The sequence below is a fragment of the Lichenostomus cassidix genome, unplaced genomic scaffold, assembly GCF_008360975.1.
Source record: "Lichenostomus cassidix isolate B80296 unplaced genomic scaffold, HeHo_3.0 HiC_scaffold_852, whole genome shotgun sequence".
NCBI lineage: Eukaryota > Metazoa > Chordata > Aves > Passeriformes > Meliphagidae > Lichenostomus > Lichenostomus cassidix.
The window spans coordinates 35,421-56,754 of record NW_028148026.1 but is presented as its reverse complement, the minus strand read 5'-3'; the positions used below and the strand labels follow the sequence as shown (position 1 = coordinate 56,754).

The following is a 21,334-nucleotide window of genomic DNA, read 5'->3' as shown; positions in this document are numbered from 1 at the left end:
GCCTCCCCCGCGCTGCTTCTCCTTTAATAAACTGCGCACTGGTGACTCTCATCTCGTCGTACTCTCTTTATCACGGGAAGTGACCAGCGACTCCACGGGGTTCCTGCCCGGCAGGCACCCGCCTCCGCCGCATGGTCCCTGCCGCTCCAAGGAGCGAGCCTGGGAACACTGAGGCTGACCGTAGCCGCCTCTGGGACAGAGCTGAACAGCCGGGAGGGCTGAGAGCTTGGGCCCAGGTGAGGCCTCCAAGGTCTCCCGAAGCCCCGGAAGCCATTGGGACTAAGACGGCCGGACCCCTCCGGACCCTACAACTTCAACAAATAGTTGAATGTTTAGAGCCATCAAGTCTTTTGTAAAAGACAAAAGGTGTGCTTGGGCAGGGCAGGGTAAGGGAAGAGCCGGCCCTTGGAACGCTCTCTCGTGGTTCGGACGCTGGGAGGAGAGGCTGCTCTTTGCTTTTCGGCTGCGACCAGAGGAAATCCAACTGTGCCCTGTTTTTTCTTCTCCTGGCTGGGTGAGCTTTGATTCAACCTTTTTCCCACTGGGAAATGCATGTTTCCCCGGGCTGCGTTTCCTCGCAGCAGCTGCCGGGAGAGTCCGGCTGCCTCTGCCGCCTGCCCCCCGCCCTCTGCCGCACGAGACCGCGGCATCTGCTGTGACTGCAGAAATCCTTGCTACCTCACTAGCTAGCTGGGAGAGAGCCAGCTCCTACCCCTGCCGTCCTGCTTTTTGTCGCTCTGAGCTGCTTTGCCTTCCTGCACTCTTCTCAGCCTGCCCGCCATTACCAGCTGTCTGAGGCTGACCCGACCCTGTGCCACAGCACCACCTGCAGCCGCTCGGGAGTCATCGCACCTGCCCTGCCCGGCTGGGAGCTCAACAGCGCCCCTGCTGCTTGCAACCGTGATTACACCACACGGGAAAAGGCTCAGCAGCTCACAACTCATCTGCTCTTGGTTTCTGATTCTAGTTGTGGTTGCTATTATTGTTATTGCTTGTTTATAGATACTAGTAAAGAACTGATATTCCTTTTTTCCCATACCTTTGCCTGAAAGCCCTTGATTTTTCAAAATTAAATAATTCGGAGGGAGGGGAAAAATCACATTCTCTGTCCTAAGGGAGGGTTCAACCTCTCTTGGCAGACACCTGTCTTTCAAACCAACACAAGGGGCTTTCCCTGGAAATTGTTCCTTTTCTGACCCTTCAGATTCTGAATCTTGTTGCTGTTGGCATTGGTTTTCTTCTGTCATTGCTGTTTGCCGGAAATTGTTCTTCTCTCAGCCCTTTGGGATCTTTGCTTTTTGTGCCTCCACTGGGAGGGAAGGGGCAGCAGCCCCTGTGTTGGGGACGATGAAATAGAAAGCCTTATAAATATGATTACCTGGCAAAAGATGCTGAGGATATGGAGACTGAAATGAAGACAAGCTTTGAGTTACCAACCCCAGTTACTGAACAACTCAAAAACAATGATATGGCCAACTGAAATTAATCCCCCTTCTTGATGAAACCATACCCTCTGCTTGCAGGCAGGTCCAAGGGTCAGAGCAGACCCTGCCTGCTTGGCAGAGGGTCCAAAAAGCAGGTTTTAGGGTTTAAAATATAACGCCGTATGGTAATGCAATGATTCTTAAAGGTTTTATGTAAATGTTGTAGGATTTGTAGCTTGTTCTAGATAGGTTAATGAGAATTAGAATATTCAACACAGAAGATAGTTTATTGTATTGCAAATGGCAGCTCGCTCCCTTGTTATTCATCTCTTCCTGCTCTCTCCCTCTCTCTCGCTCTCTCTTTCTTCTCTGACATGCTTTGCGCTGCCTGGCAGCCCCTAGCAGCTCTCCTACACTCACACTCTTTCACAATAAATTCCACGCTCTAAGACCTGACTTCAGAGATCTCTCGTCTCTGTCCCGACCATCCAAAACCAACAAACAGAGCCTCAAATCCTACAGGATCTAATCATACACCCCTGGTTTTTAGTGGCAACACAAAATTGGAGAATCCCATTGCTAAAGCCCGAGAGAGCTGAACAAAGAAACACCATTTCTGCCAGTTTAACCAAAAAGCTGCATTTTTGTCTCAGGAGCAGGGAGACAGGTCCTGTGCTCCCTTGGAATTGGGAAGGGGGATGGGAAGCCACCTGGTGTACTGGGAGCACTGGGAAAGGGGGAACGCAGTCACTGGGAGCATGGGGGCACTGGGAGGGGGAATGGGGATCCCCTGGGGGTACTGGGAGCACTGTGGGGCGAAAATGGGGAAGTCACTGAGGTTACTCGGAGCACTCGGATGGGGATTGGGGCTCCTCTGCAGGTACTGGAAAGGGGATGGGGGAGCCCCTTGTGCTACTGGGAGGGGGAATGGGGAGCACTGGGTGCTCTGTGCAGCCTCCCATGACTCGTGGCCACCTCACAAACAGGATGGGCAACCCCAGAAGCCGTGGAGGAGGAACCCCAAGTGTCCCCCGTGCAACCCACTTCCCAGAGTGTCACAACTTTGGCTGTAGAATTTCATAGATGTCACTGGGTTCCCACGGTTGCCCATTCGGCCCCAGCAGCTCCACATAGGTTGCCTCAGGTTTCTCCACTGGGGGGGCTTCGGGCTCCGGGGGGGGCCCTGTGGGGATAAGGGAGTGTGTGGGAGGGGATGAGAGGTCCTGGGGGTTTGGTCGAGAGGGGTGTCGTGACTGGAGCCCCCCACTCACCTGTCCTGGTGCTTCCTGGTGGCTGTAAAGGAAAGAGGTGGGGGTGACTGTGGGGTCCCAGGAGCCCCCAGCCATCCTTGCAGATCCTGAACCCTCACCAGAGCCTCAATTCTCCCAAGGACCCCTGAGTATCCCTGATGTCCCCCGGAAACCCTGAACTATCCTAGTGTCCCCAACTCACTGAGCCCCAAAACCCCAGGTTCAGCAGGGAGGAGGAACCTCCAAACTCTCCCAGGATCCCTGAAAGAACCCCCAGCATCCCTGCACCACCCTCCAACACCTCCCCAAACTGCCCAGGGCCCTGAGCTGAGGTCACAGGAGGCTCAGCCCCTCCCCAGTCAGAGACTGTGGGTGCAGCCCTGTCACCTCCCTTCTCTGGGGGATTTCCCACCACTCCCGGAGCCCCCATCACCCATTGTCACTCACCTGTGATGTGCCACCAGTGACAACCCCTGATGACACCCGCGAGAAGAACCAGGAACAACAAGGACCCAACAAATCCTGCGGCCACTGCAGGAAACAAAGGGGGACACACTGGGGTCACCTGTCACTGCAGGGGTCCTGAAACCCTGGTGACTTAAGGACTTCCCTCCTGTGCTCTGTTCCCTCTGTGACACTGCCAGGGACACAGCAGGGTTGAACCCAGGTCATCCATGACCTGGACATCACAGGCCCCCACAGGGACCCCATATGATCTGACCTGTGCCCCAGTGTGCCCGCGGTGTCACCTCCAGGACCAGCTCTGGGCTGAGTGCCCGAAACACGCAGTGCTCATCCAGCTGGTTGGTGGCCAAGCACTGGTAGGTGCCAGAATGTCCCACATCGATGTCCCCAAGCTCCAGGAGGGGACCCTGGGCCACCTCCTGCCCATCACGCAGCCAGGTGAAGTTGACAGGTGCTGAGCCCACCTGCACCGAACAGCGCAGGGTCACGGGGTCACCTGCGTGCACCTGGAGTGCCGGGGGGCCAGGGGTGATGGTGGCATTGGCCACGGGCACTGCAGGGACAGAGACAGGGCTGAGGCTGGGGGAGGGGCTGGAACACTGTGTGAGAGAGGGGCAGAGGGGGGAATGAGGGTGGGATGGGTAGGATGAGGGACTCTATGCATGGTGGCACCTGGAGACAGACGGTGCCCTTCACCCATGACTGTGACATACGGTGGTGTTTGCTGACACCCGTTCTCTGGTGGGGATGCTGTGGTGGGAGCATCCAGAGCCAGAGCCACAGCTATCTAGGACTGTGACCTGCAGTGGCAGGGGCTGCGACCTGAGGAGGGATGGGGGATGCCATGGGTGGGTCATCCCCAGCCCGAGGGTCCCACTCACCCAGAACAGTGACATTCAGTGTGGGACTCTTGGCCACACTGTGCCTGTCGCTGGCCCGGCACCGGTAGTGGCCACTGTCCTTGTCCCCAACATGGTTCAACTCCAGGCGGGGGCCAGTGCCCAGCGGTGTCCCCGAGCCCTCTTGGTGCCAGGAGAAGGACAGGGGACCTGTCCCCATTGCCACCACACAGCTCAGCACCAGGCTGTCACCCAGTACCACCTGTCCCCTGGGGTGTTGTGCCAACAGGGACACTCCCGAGAGTGAGACCTCTGCAGGGGGACATGGATAGGTTGGGGGACCCATGAGGTGTGTGGGACTCAGGGAGTGGCAAAAGGGGAGTACAAAGGGGATAGAGGAGATCCCATTGAGGAAGAAAGAGATCCAGGGAGGGGTGGGGTTGATGCAGGCAGGGATGAGAGACAAGAGATGGGACAGAGAAGAGCCAGGGAGGGATGTGGGGAGCCCAGAGAGGGGTGGGGAGAGCCCAGGGAGGGGCTGGGGGGATGTGGCCCAGGTAGGGAAGGGAGAGCAGAAGATGAAGCTGGGAACTGGATAGGGAGGCCAGGGAGGAGCAGAGGGACCTGGAGAGGGACCCGAGCAGAGATGGAGGGACCTGGGCTGGGAGGGACATGGGAAGGTGTGGATGACCCAGGGAGGGGTGAAGGGAGGGATGAGAGATGCACACAGTGGTGAGGGAACCCTGGGAAGGTGTTGGGGTTTCCCACCCCTATTGCCACACTCACTGTGCACTGTCACTGTCGCTGTCACTGGTGCCGACTTCTCCCAGCTCTGTGATTGCCCCGAGCTCACCCAGCCCCCGCAGTGGTAGCGGCCACTGTGGTGCAGCTGCAGGGGTGACAGAGACAGCTCGGTCCCATTGAGGCGTCCCCTCAGATCCTCCTCTTCACGGTAAAATCGCACCCCAGTGACGGTGTTGTCCCGCCAGCCCCGGCAGCGCAGTGTCACCGTGTCCCCCTCCAGCAGCACCTGCGCTGGCACCTGCAGCACCAGACGTTCTGTGGGACAGGGGGGACTTGCCAGATCTGGGGACTCTGTGGGAGGCACCAGGGTCCCCCATTGCCAGGATGGCAGTCTCATTGTACTGGGATGCTCTAGGATGTCCCCGTGTTCAGGGGATTGGCTCTCGTCACATGAGGGGTGTGACACAGAGCTCACCCAGAGCCCTTGGGGACACCGCCAGGGAACCCATCGCCCCCTCACCATTTAAGATGCGCACAGGGGGACTGAGCCCGGTGCCAAGTCTCTCACACGTGTAGGTGCCACTCTCAGTGACAAGGAAGTGATCGGGTCCTTTCTTCCACCAGTGATCCCTGTTCTTGTACCAAGTGGTGGCACCAGATGTCCCTGAGCCCTGGCAGGACAGTGTCACATTGTCCCACAGCACCGCTGGCATCCAGGGGGGCTCCACGAGGAGCTGGGTGGTTTGGGCACCTGTGGGTGACAGGGGACACCAGCCTGCCAGGGCCATCGTGGGGCTGGGGACAGCAGGGTGGGGACATGGCATTCTCCTGAGGACTCACCAGCAAGGCTGAGGGTCTGGGCTGGAAGGAAGAAGGGAAGGGGTCTGGGTGGATGTGGCACTGCGGTGACAGCAGAACCCAGGGCATGGGGTGTGGGGGTTGTCCCCAAACTGTCCTCAGTGGGACATCAGTTCTTGTGAGAAAGTGCTAACAGATGATCCTGAACAGATCTGGAGAGGCTGGGGAACATGTCTGTGTCACAGCTGCCCATGCACCAGATCCATGCGGCATGGACATCTCAGGGACAGGGACACTGCAACCACCCTGGGCTAGGGGCATGGGGACACTGTGGACATGGGGACACCACAGATATCCCATGCTGTCACAAGTCACCCCCACCAACCCCATGGCTTATCCACAATGTGTTTGTCTCCTTATCCCTGTCCTCTTATCCCTATCCCCCTGTCCCTGTCATGACAGCTTTCCCACCCCCATTGAGCCTGTCATTATATCCTTGTCCTCAGATCTCAGTCCCCTCATTCCTGTCCTCCCATTTCTGTCCCCACAGACACCCCACCACCAGCGTCCACCCCCACAGACTGGCTCTGGTGGCACTGGGGACCTCAGGGGACCACACAGCCCCCTGTGCCCCCTCCCCACTGCTCTCTGCCTCACCAGGGCTCATCCCTGGGGCATCAGGCCTGTGCCCATGGCACTCACCCCACAGGAGCAGTGCCACCTTCCCGGCCATCCCGGTGTCGCTGGCCATCCAGGCTGACTGTCACACGCTGCTGGGGCCACCTGTCCCCTGGGTGGTGGCTCTTTGGCCAAAGAGGAAGGAAGCGAGGTCACATCACCCACATGTAGGTGGCCCTTGGTGGGGGCAGGGTTGGTGTCAGGCTGGCGACACAGAGGGACATGGAGGGACTGGGGGGCTCTGGGGATGTGGGGAGCTAAGGATGGATTTCCAAAGGAACGGGGAGGAGCAGAAATGGGATCCCTGGGGAATGGGGCTTCTCAGGAAGGGGAGACAAAGGGGATGGGATCTTGGTGAATGGGGTCCCCAAGGGTGACGGGGAAATGGGATTGGGGTCCCAGGGGTGCTTGGACCCCAGGGATTTGGGGTGATGTGATGTGGGCCCTGCTATGGGGAGTCCTGGGGGACTGTGGAGCCCATGGGATGGGATCAAGGGGAGGGCAATGCTGGGCAATGGAGGTTCTGGGAAATGGGCATGCAGGGATGGGGGTCACCAGGAGGGGGACCTAGAGAATGAGGTCCCATAGTTGGGTTCCCAGGGCAATGGCGCTCCCAGGGATGGGCAGTGGCTGGGTGGGCATGTGGGTCACAGCTCCTGCACTGGGTGCCTCAGATTTCAGGGTGACCCAGACAAAAGCACAGACCCTGATGATGTTCATGGTCTGTGGGGAACATCAGGGGGCTCCCATGGTGCTCTGGGTCTGTGCTTCCCCACTGGGACTTTTCCCTCTCTTTATTTTTTTTTTTCCTTTTTTGCTCAACTTTGTAAACATGTCCCCTCCCAGTTCATGGCTCCGGGATCCTAGGGAGCACCTGAGCAGGTAACAGGTTGGGGGAACCCCGGGGAGGAAGGACGGCAGTGAGGGGGCTGCAGGGATGTTTGGAGGGCTGTGGGGGATGGGGGTGTCCGGCTGTGTCCCCAACACTTTCACTTTCTCTTTCCTTCAGCAGACAGAAGAGGCTCTTTACACTGAGAGTCGGACGGGGGGGTGGGGTCAGTCCTGGGGGACACATCCAGGGGGATCCTGTCCAGGGAGATCCCTGTTCTGGGTGTCAGGAAAATTAATCCTAAACCACCAGAGGTTTAGGTCCAAAAAGGAGACAGAGGAGTCCTGTAACTTTATTCTAATAAAGGGAGATGTCATGGGTATTTCCCATGGGGTCTCTCAAACTGCTAGAGGACGCAAGCTCTTTTTATCCTAATTTCCTGGCCGCATTTCCCTCTCTCTTTCCCCATTGGCTGAGGTACTTGAGTGCTACAGACTTCCTGAAACACCTAATGCAAACCCCCTTCTAATGTACATCCCTCTTTCTTCTTTTTCTCATGTCTCTGTTCTTGTTTATTAACACAGTCTTGGGCAAGTCAGTCAGTGGAATTCCTATGGAAATCCTTCCCACTGTTTCTTCCATTTCTCAGTATCGGTCTGACCAGCTGTTTGTTTGTAAAGATATTCCCTTATTCCTTTCATGGGGGTGACATGACCTGGGGGAATCCAGTCCAGGGGGTGACACATCCTGGACAGGAGGATCCTGTCCTGGGGGAAGGCAGTTCTGGAAGTGTCCCTGCACCTTCCTGGGGGGGTGGCTGTCCCAGGGGTGGCACAGCCTGGGGACTCCTGTCCATCCAAGTGTGGGGCTCAGCCATGGCACAGCCCCACTGCACACGGATGGTAATTGGCCAGCCCTGCTCTGGCCAGCCCCAGGGGCAGCCAGCACCTGAGGCTCCCACCTGCCCCCTTGGCCACCTTTGATTCTCACAGCTTTAGAGCTGCTCAAAGGTGAGAATTGTGTGGGGGAAAAAGGCCTGGCTGTGGTTTGCTCAGCTCTGCAAGAAGCACAGAAACCAACTGGAGCTCAAGCAGTGGCTCTGCGAGGGCCTTTGATGGTTTTCAGAGCAGGGCTGGGTGGAAACCAACCCTGCAGGGGCAGCTGGGAGGGAACCAGTCCAGAAATACAGCAATTGATCATTTTGTCCCTCTGGCCAAGGGACTGAGAGAGCCCCAGAACTCCTGCAAAGACAACAACAATCTGCTCAACAACCTGACCCGGACCCTCCTCCTTCCTGTCTTGCCATGGGCTGACAGTGGCCGGATGCTCTGCACCCACCAAAGCTGCTCTCTCATTGCCCTGCACAGTCAGACGGGGAGAGAAAATTGAACAAAAGTTTCCTGGGTTGAGATAAGGACCAGGAGTAAAGTGGTGGTTTTGCTTAGCCCAGAATATCAGCAAGGTATCTTTAACATCTAAGAGAAATTTAAACTCCTCAAACACTGTTGTGGTAGGCCTGAAGAAGTGTCTGAGGGGTGGGGAGTGGCACAAAGATGGCTCCTGTGTGTCCTGAGTGAAAGTTCTGGAAATTTTTCACCAAGTCCAGTAGAGCCAATCTCTGATGTCTCTGAAAGTGATGGACATGCTGCTGGCCAAGTTTGGGCCAATTAGAGGTCCTAGTTATGCCTCTGTGAAAACATATTTAAGAAAAAATCAAAACAAAGTAGTCATGCACTTCTTCTTAGCTAGAGGAGGAGGAGGAGGTAAAAATATGTGAAGGGAGAACAACATGGAGACACCAAGGTCAGTGAAGAAGGTGGGGGAGAAGGTGCTCCAGGTGCCAGAGCTGAAAACCCTCTGCTGGCTGTGGTGAAGACCATGGGGGGAGCAGGAGGTCACCCTGCAGCCCATGGAGTCCACAGGGGTGCAGAAATCCACCCACAGCCCACGCCAGAGGAGCAGGTGGATGTCTGGAAGAAGCTGTGATCCAGTGGGAGTCTCATATAGAGAGTTAAAGCTGCAAAGGCCTTGCAAGGGAGAGAATGCCCTTGCTCCTGATATGGAAGCAGCCTGGCCTTGGCTCAGGAGAGTCTGCACCTTATGGACAAGAGAACTCCTGTTGCAGCAGAATTTGGGCAGGATGTTGCTTGTGAGATTTGACCCATGCCAAAGAAGTTCCCAGAGGACTGTCTCTCTTTTTGAAGGGACCTCGTGGCTAAGTAGAGGAGCCCTCTCCCTGATGGAGTTCCCAGAGAACAAACCCCTTACCCTGCCCCCTGCCTGAGCTGTTGGCTGGAAAGAGGGAGGGGGGTGAGAGGAGAAATGGTGTCTTAAGAGGGAGAGGGGCGAGTGAACAAATGGTATCTGAAAAGCTTATTTTTACCTCTCATTTATCCTCCGACTCTGTTAGGTAATTAAATCACTTTGCAACTTTAAGTTTGGAGCCTGTTTGCCCTTTCTCTGTGTGTCCCCTCACCAGTGTCATATCTCAACTCATGAATTTGGTAACAGGTTTTTTTTCCTCTCCTCTCCTGCACGTCTGCAACAGGAGGGAGCAGAGGTGTCTGGCATTTAGTCAGAGTCAAACCCTGACAAGGGATCACTCATCAAATCCTCTCACCAGCAAAACAGGCTCGGAATTAGAGATATTCATTCAATTTATTGCTGACACAATCAAAGAAGGATAAGAAGTCAAACCTGTTGTGGAAGATGAAATAGGAAAGCCTCAAAGATATGATTACCTTGCAAAAAATGCTGAAAATATGGAAAGTATAAATGAAATTGAGATGAAGACAATGTTTGAGTTGTAGAGTAACTAAGAAACAATAGTATAGCCGACTGAAGGTAATCCCCCTTCTTGATAGAACAATGCCCTCTGCCCAGGCAGGTCCAAAGGTCAGAGCAGACCCTGCCTGCCTGGTAGAGATCCCAAAAAGCAGTTTTTTAAGGTTTAAAATATAACCCCGTATGGTAATGTGATGATTCTTATAGGTTGTATGTAAATGTTGTAGGGTTTGTAGCTTATCTTAGATTGGTTAAAGAGAATTAGAATATTCAACACAGAAGATGACTTATTGTATTGTAAACAGCAAATCGCTCTCTCTTTGCTCTCTCATTTTGCCTTTCTCTCTCTTGCTTCTCTGACCTGCTCTGAGCTGCGTCTTGCAGCCTAGCAGGCCTCTCACACCCACACTCTTTCACAATAAACTCTCATGCTCTAAAACTCAGCTTTAGAGATCTTGTTTCTATATTATCCTCATAACCAAATCCCACAGAGTTAAATCCTACACAAACCCTTCAAACCCTTTGCTTTCCCACACTTTTTCCAGGGCATCCTGTGAGTTCTGAGAGCTGTTGAGGTCATTGCCGTGGCAAATTGGGACACTCTATCACAGTCACTTTGGACACATTGCCACTGTCAGTCCCCACACCCTGTGACAGTCACAGCACTCAGAGCACAATGGCAGCTGCCACCTGAGCCATGTCCCAGCCCAACAGAACAAGAGATCCTGACAGCTCAGGAAGGGCTTGGAGCCACCTCAGAAGGGATTGGCACTTAAACTCAGCTCTTCCAAATGCCCACACTGCCAGGGATGGGCTAGGTGAGTAAAGGGAAAGTCTCAGCCACACATCCTGGTGCTGATGTGGATTTCCCCATGGACACCATCACTCCAGGAAAGGGAAATGTGCTGTGATCACACAGGGCAAAGGCAGGTCAAGCCCCTGTGGGATGGAGGATGAGGGATGAAATCCCAGTCTGGGCAGGCCTGGCAGATTGACTGGATCACAGACCCCAAAGCTGGGGGCTCCTGGGGAGAGAAGCAAGCCCTGGATGGCTGGAAAGGCTCCCTGTGCCCCTGGGAACATTGTGCTGGGCCTGGGAAAGGAAGTCTTATGACAACACAGCCCTGCAGAAAGAATTTAATCCAACACTGGAACTCCTTCTCCAAAGACCCTCACAGACACTGGGGACAAAGAACCTGGCCCTGCAGGGATGGATCCCATTCCCTGAGGTGCCCCAGCCTCGGGAAAAATCCCACACTGGAATGGACTGTTAAAGGACATGCAGAGAGCAAGGGGTGCTGGGAGCTTCAGCCCTTGGGACACACCTGCAGCAAAGGCCCCCTGGTCCCTCAGCACCAGAGGAGCTCCCAGTCGAGCTGGCCCTGCCCAATCTGACCCTGACCAGAACAAAGCAGGGGATCAAGCAGGGTTTGGAGACAGGAGAGAAGAGAATCCAGAACCTCCTGAAGGCTGCTTTGGCCATCAAAGCAATGAAGGTCCAGGACCCTGCCAGGTTCCTCCTGGCAGGGGAATCATGCTGGGGGCAGCGTCTGAGGTTTGTTCCTTGTCGGGGATTTCCCTGGAAATCATTCTTTTTCTGACCCTTCTGATTCTGAATCTTGTTGCTGTTGCTGTTGGTTTTCTTTTGTCATTGCTGTTTGCAGGAAATTGTTCTTCTCTCAGCCCTTTGGGATCTTTGCCTTTTGTGCCTCCACAGGGAGGGTGAGGGGCAGCAGCCCCTGGTTTTTAGTGGCAACCCAAAATTGGAGAATCCCATTGCTAAAGCCTGAGAGAGCTGAACAAAGAAACACCACTTCTGCCAGTTTAATCTATAGCTGCATTTTGGGTCTAACAGCAGAGCACTGGGTCCTCCAGTTTCTGCCAGTGCTCTCCAGTCCCTCCAGTGTCACTTCATGTTCTCGTAGATGTCACTTGGTTCCCGCGGTCGCCCATGGGTTCCTGGCAGCTCTGCGTAGGTCACCTGGGTTTCCTGGGGGACAGTGGCACAGGGGGGCCCTGCGAGAGACACTGGCTGTAGGATCTGGGTGAGGGGTGACACCAGTGGGTGACATGTCCCTGTGTGTGCCACTCTGATACTCACCCCCCTTCCACTTGGTGCTCATGACATGGGTGTACAGCACCTCCCCCTCCTCTGGGGGAGCTGGGGGCTCCGGGGGGACCCTGAGGGGATAAAGGGATGTGTGGGAGGGGATGGGAGGTGATAGGGGTTGGGGTAAAAGGTTCATAGTGGCTTGGAGCCTCCCACTCACCTGTCCCGGTGCTTCCTGGCAGCTGGAAAGGAAAGAGAGGAGGTTACTGTGGGGTACCCAGGGCCCCTGATCATACACAGAAATCCTGAACCTCCATTGGACCCTCAATTCCCCCCAGAACCCCTGAACATCCCCTGAGCCCACAGAACCCCAAACTCAGCAGGGGGAATTCTCCAAAGCCTCCCAGGATCTCTGAAAGAACCTCCAACATCCGTACATGAGCCTCCAACACCTCATCAAACCTCACAGAACCCCAAAACAAGGTCACTTGGGGCTCAGCTCCTGCCATCTTAAGTGGGACTTCCCACAGCTCACTGGGATCCCCATTGTCACCCACCCAGGCGGTGCCACTGGTGCCAGGCCATGATGACACCCACGAGCAGGACCAGGAACAACAGGGAACCACTGACTCCTGCGGCCACTGCTGGGGACAGAGAGGGACACATCAGGGTCACCCATCACCCCAGGGATGCTGCAATGCCAGTGACATCAGGAGTTCCCCTCCTGTGCTCTGTTCCCTCTGTGTCACTGCCAGGGACAGAGCGGGGACAAACCAGGGTCACCAAAGACCCAGGGGTCTCAGACCCCTACAGGGACCCTGTATGACCCCACCTGTGCCCCAGTGTCCCCATGGTGTCACCTCCAGGGCCAGCTCTGGGCTGAGCACCTGGAACACACGGTGCTCATCCAGCTGGTTGGTGGCCACGCACTGGTAGATGCCAGAATGTCCCACACCGATGTCCCCAAGCTCCAGGACGGGACCCTGGGCCACCTCCTTCCCGTTGTACAGCCAGGTGAAGGTGACAGGTGCTGAGCCCACCTGCACTGAGCAGCGCAGGGTCACGGGGTCACCTGTGTGCACCTGGTGTGCCGGGGGGCCAGGGGTGATGGTGGCATTGGCCACGGGCACTGCGGGGACAGAGACGGGGCTGAGGCTGGGGGAGGGGCTGGAACACGGTGTGGGTTGAAAGGGATGGTAGGGTGACAATAGCATGGGTGGAGTCACCCCCAGCTCGAGGGTCCCACTCACCCAGAACAGTGACATTCAATGTGGGGCTCTCAGCCACGCTTTTCCCATCACTGGCCCAGCACTGGTAGTGGCCGCTGTCATTGTCCCCAACGTTGTGCAGCTCCAGGTGGGGGCCAGTGCCCAGAGGTGTGGCCAAGCCTTCCCGGTGCCAGGAGAAGGACAGGGGACCTGTCCCTGTGGCCACCATGCAGCTCAGCATCAGGCTGTCACCCAGTACCACCTGTCCCCCGGGGGGCTGCACTGACAGGGACACCTCCAAGAGTGAGACCCCTGTGGGGGGAGATGGGTGGGTTGGGGGTCCTGGGTAGGGGTGGGAGACACAGGGAACAGTGAGGGACCAAGGGAGGTAGGGAAGGTCAGAGAGGAGTGGGGGTACCACAGTGATAAAGAAGGGAGCCTAGAGATTGTTGAGCAGTTTGGAAAGGAGAGGAAGGGAACCCAGGGAGGGATGGAGGATTCATGGAGTGGAGACCTGGAGATGGATGTGGGGGACACCAGTGAAAGATGTGGAGAACCAGATGGGGATGGTGGGATGTGGTGACCATGGAGGAACCTCAGAGACAACTGGGAGGACCCAGGGGGGAATGCAGGGACCTGGGACAATGATGGGAGGACATTGGGTGACACCTGGGAAAGGATGAAGGAACCAGGGCAGTGATAGGGAAAGCCCAGTGAGGAATAGGGAGATGCAATGCAAGGGTGTCTGTTAGGAATGGGGGTACTCAGGCAGGGCTGGGGTACCCGGGGAGGCTGTGGGGGTTGCCGTGCCCATCCCTGCACTCACTGCGCACCGTGACGCGGAGCCGGGTGCTGCTCTTCCGCACGGCCCCCCCCTCGGAGCGCACCTCGCAGCTGTAACTGCCCGAGTGGGAGACCCCCACGGTGGGCAGCAGGAGCTGCGGGGACCCCTGCGGGCCCCCCAGCAACTGCCCGTCCCGGTAGAAGAGGTGCAGGAGGGGGGCTCGGGGCCGCAGGGGGCTGGGGGTGCTGAGGCAGCTGAGATTCAGGGGGGACCCCTCGGTGGGCTCAGGGGGACCCTCCAGCTCCAGCACCGGCACTGAGAAGAGCTCTGGGAAGGAGACACAAGTGGGTGTTTTGTGACTCCAAGTCTGCTGGGAAGGATCTGTGGGGGTGTTTGGGTATCAGGGTCCCAGCTGTGGGGTGCTCACCATGCACTGTCACTGTCACTGGCGCTGACTTCTCGAACGCTGACTGTTTGGAGCCCACCTTGGCCTTGCAGTGGTAGCGGCCACTGTGGTGCAGGTTCAGGGAGGACAGGGACAGCTTGGTCCCACCATGGGACCCCCACAATTCCTTCTTCTCACGGTAAAATCGCACCTCAGAGACCAGGTTGTCCTGCCAGCCCCGGCAGCGCAGTGTCACTGTGTCCCCCTCCAGCAGTGCCCCTGCTGACACCTGCAGCACCAGCCGGCCTGTGGGACAGCAGAGTCCCCATGGCACTGAGGGGTTCTGAGCTGCAGTGTGCCCAGGGACCCAGGGGACACCAGGGGAAATCCCATGGCACCTGGATGCACCAGGGCTGTCCCATCACAATGAGATGCACTGGTGTGCACTGGGATGAACTGGGATGCACTGGAATGTCACCATGAGCAGAAGACAGGCTTTCATCACATGAGGAGTCTGTGACCACCCACGGAGTGCAGCCCACCCAGACCCCATCCCCACTCACCATCTAAGATGCTCACAGGGTTGCTGACCCCGGTGCCAGGTCTCTCACACTTGTAGGTGCCACTCTGGGTGACAAGAAAATGGTCAGTTTTCTTCTGCTCCCAGTTCCGCCTATTCTTGTACCAGGTGATGGCACCAGGAGTCCCCAAGCCCTGGCAGGTCAGCGTCACTCGGTCCCATAGCACTGCTGGCATCCAGGGGGGATCCACAAGGAGCTGGGGGGTCTGGGCACCTGTGGGTGACAGGGGACACCAGCCTGCCAGGGCCACTGTGGGGCTGGAGACAGCAGGGAAGGGACATGGCATCCCCTGAGGACTCACCAGTGAGGCTGAGGGTCTGGGCTGGAAGGGAGAAGGGAGAGGATCTGGGTGGGGGTGGCACTGTGGGGACAGCAGCCCCTGGGGGATGGCTGTGGGGGCTGTCCCCAAACTGTCCCTGTTCAAACACCCATGGGGCATAGACATCTCAGGGACAGACAGAGACATCACAGCCACCCTGGGTTGAGGCAGGACATGGGGACACTCTGGACACTCTGGGCATGGCGACTCTATAGACGTACCATGCTGGCAGAGATCACCCTCATCAGCCCCACAGCATCTCCTCCACAATGCCCATCTGCATGGTGCTTGTCCCCTTGTCCCCTTGTCCCCCTGTCCCCCTGTCCCCCTGTCCCCCTGTCCCCCTGTCCCTGAGCCCACAGCTGATGCTGTACCAAGGTGCCTATTGCCATATACTTGTCCCCCTATCCCTATTCCCCATTTCTGTCCCCCCATTCCTAACCCCCTGTTCCTGTCCCCACAGCCACCCCATGATCCCTGTCACACCATGGAGTGGCACTGCTTGCATTGGGGAACTCAGAGGACCCCACAGCCCCCTGTGCCCCCTCCCCGCCGCTCTCTGCCTCACCAGAACCCATCCCTGTGCATCAGGCCTGTGCCCAGGGTACTCACCCCACAGGAGCAGTGCCACCTTCCCGGCCATCCCGCTGTCCCCGGCCATCCAGGCTGGCTGTCACATGCTGCTGTCCCCTGGGTGGTGACTCTTCGGATGAAGGGGAAGGAAGCGATTTCACATTTCGTCCCCACGTGTAGGTGGCCCTTGCTGGGGGCAGGGTGGTGACAGGCTGGGGGCAGGCTGGGAACCTGGTGGGACCTGGGGGAAAATAAGGGCCCAGGATTGCGGGGATCAGGAGATGCGGTGAGCCTGGGTTTGTGTCCAGGGGAAACTGGGGGCAGGAATGAGGTCCTGGGAAGGTCCCAGGATTTCCTGGGAGGGGAGTTCCTGGGAATGGAGGTCCAGAGGAATGGGAGTCCTGAGGAGGGGGAGTCACAGGGGTTGGGTTGCCTGGGAATGGGGGTCCAAATGTGTAGGGGTCCCTGGGGAAAGCAGGCTCCAGGGAACTCAGGTCATGGGATGGAGGTCCCAGGGATGGGGGTGGTGGGGGAATGGAGGTCCCCGTGGGAATGGATCAAAGGAAGGTCCTGGGATATGGAGACCCTGGGCAGTGGGAGCCCTGGAGTGGTGGTCCCAGGGATGGAGGGACCAAGGCAATGGGGATCCCATGGTTGTGTTCCCAGGGCAATGGAGGTTCCAGGGCAGTGGCTGGGTGAGCACACGGGTCACAGCTTCTTCACTGGCTGCCTCAGATTTTGTGGTGACACAGAATCCAGCACAGCCCCCCCAGGGTGCTCATAGATTGGGGGGACACCACAGGGCAGTCCCAGGGGGCTTTGGTTCTTTGCCCCACTCTTTCAGGGTCTTTTTCCTCTATTTCTATATTTTCTTTATTTTCCACACTTTCACACACACACTGCCCCCTGCATTTCCTGACTCCCCAGTCCTGGGGAGCACCTGAGCAGGTAACAGGTGGAAAATGGGGGTGCAGGGGCTGCAGGGAGGGGGGGGGGGAGCTGTGAGGGATGGGGGTGTCCAGCCGTGCCTCCAACACTTTCACTTTCTCTTTCCTGCAGCAGAAGGAAGTGGCTGTTTGTGCTGAGAATCAGACCGGGGGGTGGGGGGGCAGGTTCTGTCCAGGGGGGACACATCCAGGGGGATCCTGTCCGGGGTGTCCCTGTTCTGGGGGTGACATGTCCAGGGAGGGTCCTGTCACAGGGGTGACACAACCCGGCTGGGGAGGTCCTCGCCTGGGGGATGGCGGTTCTGGAGGGAACCTGGACACATTCTAGATGGGATGGAAAACTGCAGATTTTTCCCCCTGGAAATGCCTGGTTTGGCCTCAAATTGCTGACGCAGGGATCAGACTTCCCAAATCTGGGTGGGCTGAAGCTGTTGGGGGCTGCCCTATTCCTCTCCTGCTCTCCACCTTCCTCTGCATGGGTTTCTGTCCTGGGGGTTGGGACAAGTTGGGTTTATTGGGTTTTGGGAGAAAACCTGTTCCAGTCTTCTCCAACATTGCTGTTCACTCCTCCTCCTTGCAGCCAGTGCCCATCCAAGTGTGGTTCCAGCCATGGCACAGCCCCACTGCACACGGATGGGCATTGGCCAGCCCTGCTCTGGCCAGCCCCAGGGGCAGCCAGCACCTGAGGCTCCCACCTGCCCCCTTGGCCCCCTTTGATTCTCACAGCTTTAGAGCTGCTCAAAGGTGAGAATTGTGGGGGGGGAAAAGGCCTGGCTGTGGTTTGCTCAGCTCTGCAAGAAGCACATAAACCAACTGGAGCTCAAGCAATGGCTCTGCGAGGGCCTTTGATGGTTTTCAGAGCAGGGCTGGGTGGAAACCAACCGTGCAGGGGCAGCTGGGAGGGAACCAGTCCAGAAATGTAGCAATTGATCGTTTTGTCCCTCTTGCCAAGGGACTGAGAGAGCCCCAGAACTCCTGCAAAGACAACAAAAATCTGCTCAACAACATGACCTGGACCCTCCTCCCTTCTGGCTCAAACCTGCAGCACTTTGGAAGCGCCCAGAAAGAATGTCTGGGTTCTGGCTGTGGCCACCACATGAGAGAGAAAAGTGTGGAAATACCCAGCAGCGGCTCTGCCTCGCGGCCATGCTGGGGCTGGGGGTGACCCCGGCTGGATGGCCACAGTGGCTCTGGACACGCTGTCCCAGCCGCTGCGGACACATGGCCACCGTCGCTGCCGCAGCCCGGGACAGTCGCGCCACTCGCAGCGCCATGGCAACGCCACCTGCCCCGGTGACCGAGCCCAGCACTCCGCTCCCGCAGGCCCGGCGGCTCCTGCCGGGCTCCCTGCTCTCCCCCAGCCTCCCGCTCCCTCCCTCCCGGCGCCCCCCGCCCGCCCCAGGGCTGAGCCCGGCCGAGGCTCCGCAGCAGCTGCGGGGCTCAGAGCCGCTCGGGGAGCGCCGGCTGCGGGGCTTTGGGCACCGGGGGGCACCGGGCAGGGCTGCGGCGGGGCTGGGCTGGGCTCGGGGGACACCTCAGGCTGTCCCCGGCTCCGTCCCGGGGCTCTCGGGGCTCTCGGTGCATCTGCGAGGGAACCAGTCCGGAAATGCCTCAACTGATCATTTTGTCACCCTCCCCAAGGGACTGAGAGCCCCAAAAATCCTGCAAATCCCTCAAGGATCTGCTCAAAGGCCTGACCTGGACCCTCCTCCTTCCCGAGCTGAACAGACAGAGCTGATAAAACAAACCCCATTTCTCCCGCTTTAATAAAAAAACAGCGTTTTGGGTCCAATAACCTGGAAAAGGGTCCTGTGCCCCCTCGGGCTGGGAGGGTGAATGGGGAGTCATGGCCGGAGCCGCCCTCACTTGTCCTGAGGCTTCCAGGCTCCTGCAAGGAAAAGGGGAGGAGGTGACTGTGGGGTCCCCGAGACCCCTGAACCTTCCTGGGACCTCGGGAGCTCCAACTACACACGGGACCCCCAAATCTCCTCGGGAACGCCAAATCCCCACTGCAGCCCCGATTCCCACTGAATCCTGATTCCTCCCTGGACGCCAGGAACACTAGAACCCCATGAAGTTCTGCACCACCACAGTGTCCCCAACACCCCCAATGCCCCCGACATTCTGAGCCTCAAGCCCTGAAGGGAGGGGCAGGGAGGGGCAGCCACAAAACTCCCACCGGACCCATGAAAGAACCCGCAGCATCCCTACACGAACCTCCAAGAGCTCCCTAAAACCCCAGGATCTCCCAAGTGCCACCCCAATGTTCCTCAGATGCCACCCAGGGATGCCCCCTGGAGCACAACCAAGACCCATCAAATTCCCCCCAGTCCCCCCATGAACCCCAGCCAAGGTCCCTGGGGATCAGTTTCCCCCAGCTCAGGAGCTCTGGGTGCTGCCCCATTTCTTCTCACACGCTGGGGGCTTTCTCTCACTCCAGGACCCCCAACCCCCCGTTGCCACCCACCCGGGCGGTGCCACCAGTGACAGCCCCCAATGACAGCCAGGAGCAGAACCAGGAACAGGAGGGTCCTGCCGACATTCACAGCCACTACAGGGGGACAGAGGGGTCATGAGGGTCACCACTCTCCTCAGAAGTCTTGCACCACCCAGTGACCCCATATAACCCCACCTGTGCCCCAGTGTCCCGGCGGTGTCACCTCCAGGGCCAGCTCTGGGCTGAGCGCCCGGAACACACGGTGCTCATCCAGCTGGTTGGTGGCCACGCACTGGTAGGTGCCAGAATGTCCCACATCGATGTCCCCAAGCTCCGGGAGGGGACCCTGGGCCACTTCCCGCGCATTGTGCAGCCAGGTGAAGGTGACAGGTGCTGAGCCCACCTGCACCGAGCAGTGCAGGGTCACAGGGTCACCTGCGTGCACGTGGAGTGCCGGGGGGCCAGGGGTGATGGTGGCATTGGCCACGGGCACTGCGGGGACAGAGACGGGGCTGAGGCTGGGGGAGGGGCTGGAACACGGTGTGGGTTGACAGGGATGGTAGGGTGACAATATCATGGGTGGGGTCACCCCCAGCCCGACAGTGCGACTCACCCAGAACAGTGACATTCAGTGTAGGGCTCTCAGCCACGCTTTTCCCATCACTGGCCCGGCACTGGTAGAGACCGCTGTCATTGTCCCCAACGTTGTGCAGCTCCAGGTGGGGGCCAGTGCCCAGAGGTGTGGCCAAGACCTCCCGGTGCCAGAAAAAGGACAGGGGACCTGTCCCCACGACCACTTTGCAGCTCAGCAGCAGGCTGTCACCCAGTGCCACCTGTCCCCCGGGGGGCTGTGCCAACAGGGACACCCCCGAGAGTGAGACCCCTGTGGGGGGAGATGGGTGGGTTGGGGGTCCTGGGTAGGGGTGGGAGACACAGGGAACAGTGAGGGACCAAGGGAGGTAGGGAAGGCCAGAGAGGAGTGGGGGTACCACAGTGATAAAGAAGGGAGCCTAGAGATTGTTGAGCAGTTTGGAAAGGAGAGGAAGGGAACCCAGGGAGGGATGGAGGATTCATGGAGGGGAGACCTGGAGATGGATGTGGGGAACACCAGTGAAAGATGTGGAGAACCAGATGGGGATGGTGGGATGTGGTGACGATGTAGGAATCTCAGAGAGGAGTGGGGGGACCCAGGGGGGAATGCAGGGACATGGGACAATGATGGGAGGACATTGGGTGACACCTGGGAAAGGATGAAGGGACCCGGGCAGTGATAGAGAGAGCCCAGTGAGGAATGAGGGGATTTGGGAAGGGTGTCTGGTAGGAATGGGGGTACTCAGGCAGGGCTGGGGTACCCGGGGAAGCTGTGGGGGTTGCCGTGCCCATCCCCGCACTCACTGCGCACCGTGACGCGGAGCCGGGCGCTGCTCTTCCGCACGGCCCCCCCCTCGGAGCGCACCTCGCAGCTGTAACTGCCCGAGTGGGAGACCCCCACGGCGGGCAGCAGGAGCTGCGGGGACCCCTGCGGGCCCCCCAGCAACTGCCCGTCCCGGTAGAAGAGGTGCAGGAGGGGGGCTCGGGGCCGCAGGGGGCTGGGGGTGCTGAGGCAGCTGAGATTCAGGGGGGACCCCTCGGTGGGCTCGGGGGGACCCTCCAGCTCCAGCACCGGCACCGAGAAGAGCTCTGGGAAGGAGATGGGGGAGATTAGGACTGTGATTTGGCATCTGCAGGTGAGAGGCTGTGGGGGTCTTGGATTGTTCGGTATTGGGGTCTCAGGGTAGGTTGTGCTGGATGTGGGGTGTCAGGGTATCAGGTGCGGCTTTGGGGCTGCTCACCATGCACTGTCACTGTCACCGGCTCTGACTTCTCCCACAGTACATGCCAGACGCCAACCCAGCCCCTGCAGCGATACCTGCCACTGTGGTGCAGCTGCAGGGGGGACAGGGACAGCTCGGTCCCATGGAGAGACTCGCTCAGCTCTTTGTTCTCGCGTTAGAAGCGCAATCCAGTGACCGACTTGTCCCTCCAGAGCCCGGGTCTGGGCTGGAAAGGAGAAGGGAGAGGGTTGGGTGGGGGTGGCATCATGGGAACAGCAGCACCAGGGGACTGGTTGTAGGGGCTGTCCCCACACTGTCCCTGCAGGGACAACCTGGTGGCACAGAGGTCTCGTGGATGGAGACATTTGGCCACCCTGGGCTGGGGCAGTACATCGGAACACTGTGGACACTCTGGCCATGGGGAA

General features: G+C 58.2%; 3 protein-coding genes across 3 annotated transcripts in view; all 3 read right to left on the bottom strand.

The window, feature by feature from the left end:
- LOC146420291 (low affinity immunoglobulin gamma Fc region receptor III-like) overlaps positions 1-21,334 on the bottom strand; it is a 111,768-nt gene that overhangs the window by 89,236 nt on the left and 1,198 nt on the right. The gene's annotated exons all lie outside the window — the stretch shown is intronic.
- LOC146420293 (high affinity immunoglobulin epsilon receptor subunit alpha-like) lies at positions 2,480-6,373 on the bottom strand. The gene is made up of 7 exons (XM_085048372.1): positions 6,223-6,373; positions 5,563-5,583; positions 5,243-5,473; positions 4,765-5,037; positions 3,396-3,692; positions 3,122-3,205; positions 2,480-2,607 (listed from the first exon to the last, which is right to left on the bottom strand). Exons 1-7 carry the CDS (start codon positions 6,269-6,271, stop codon positions 2,480-2,482), a joined length of 1,083 nt encoding a protein of 360 aa, XP_084904498.1. The 5' UTR covers positions 6,272-6,373.
- On the bottom strand, positions 12,425-13,806 carry LOC146420292 (Fc receptor-like protein 2). The gene is made up of 2 exons (XM_085048407.1): positions 13,112-13,806; positions 12,425-12,990 (listed from the first exon to the last, which is right to left on the bottom strand). The coding sequence occupies exons 1-2, from the start codon at positions 13,308-13,310 to the stop codon at positions 12,641-12,643; spliced, it is 549 nt and encodes a 182-aa protein (XP_084904533.1). The 5' UTR covers positions 13,311-13,806; the 3' UTR covers positions 12,425-12,640.

Excerpts from the sequence above, each read along its gene's own strand:
- LOC146420293 (XM_085048372.1), bottom strand. The coding sequence starts at position 6,271 with ATGGCCAGCGACACCGGGATGGCCGGGAAGGTGGCACTGCTCCTGTGG. Across the intron at positions 5,038-5,242 it reads CCCTGTGCGCATCTTAAATG|AACGTCTGGTGCTGCAGGTG; the intron begins GTGAGGGGGCGA and ends CCTGTCCCACAG. Across the intron at positions 2,608-3,121 it reads TCACTGGTGGCACATCACAG|GGCCCCCCCCGGAGCCCGAA; the intron begins GTGAGTGACAAT and ends TTATCCCCACAG.
- LOC146420292 (XM_085048407.1), bottom strand. The coding sequence starts at position 13,310 with ATGCTGAGCTGCATGGTGGCCACAGGGACAGGTCCCCTGTCCTTCTCC. Across the intron at positions 12,991-13,111 it reads ATTGAATGTCACTGTTCTGG|TGCCCGTGGCCAATGCCACC; the intron begins GTGAGTGGGACC and ends CTGTCCCCGCAG.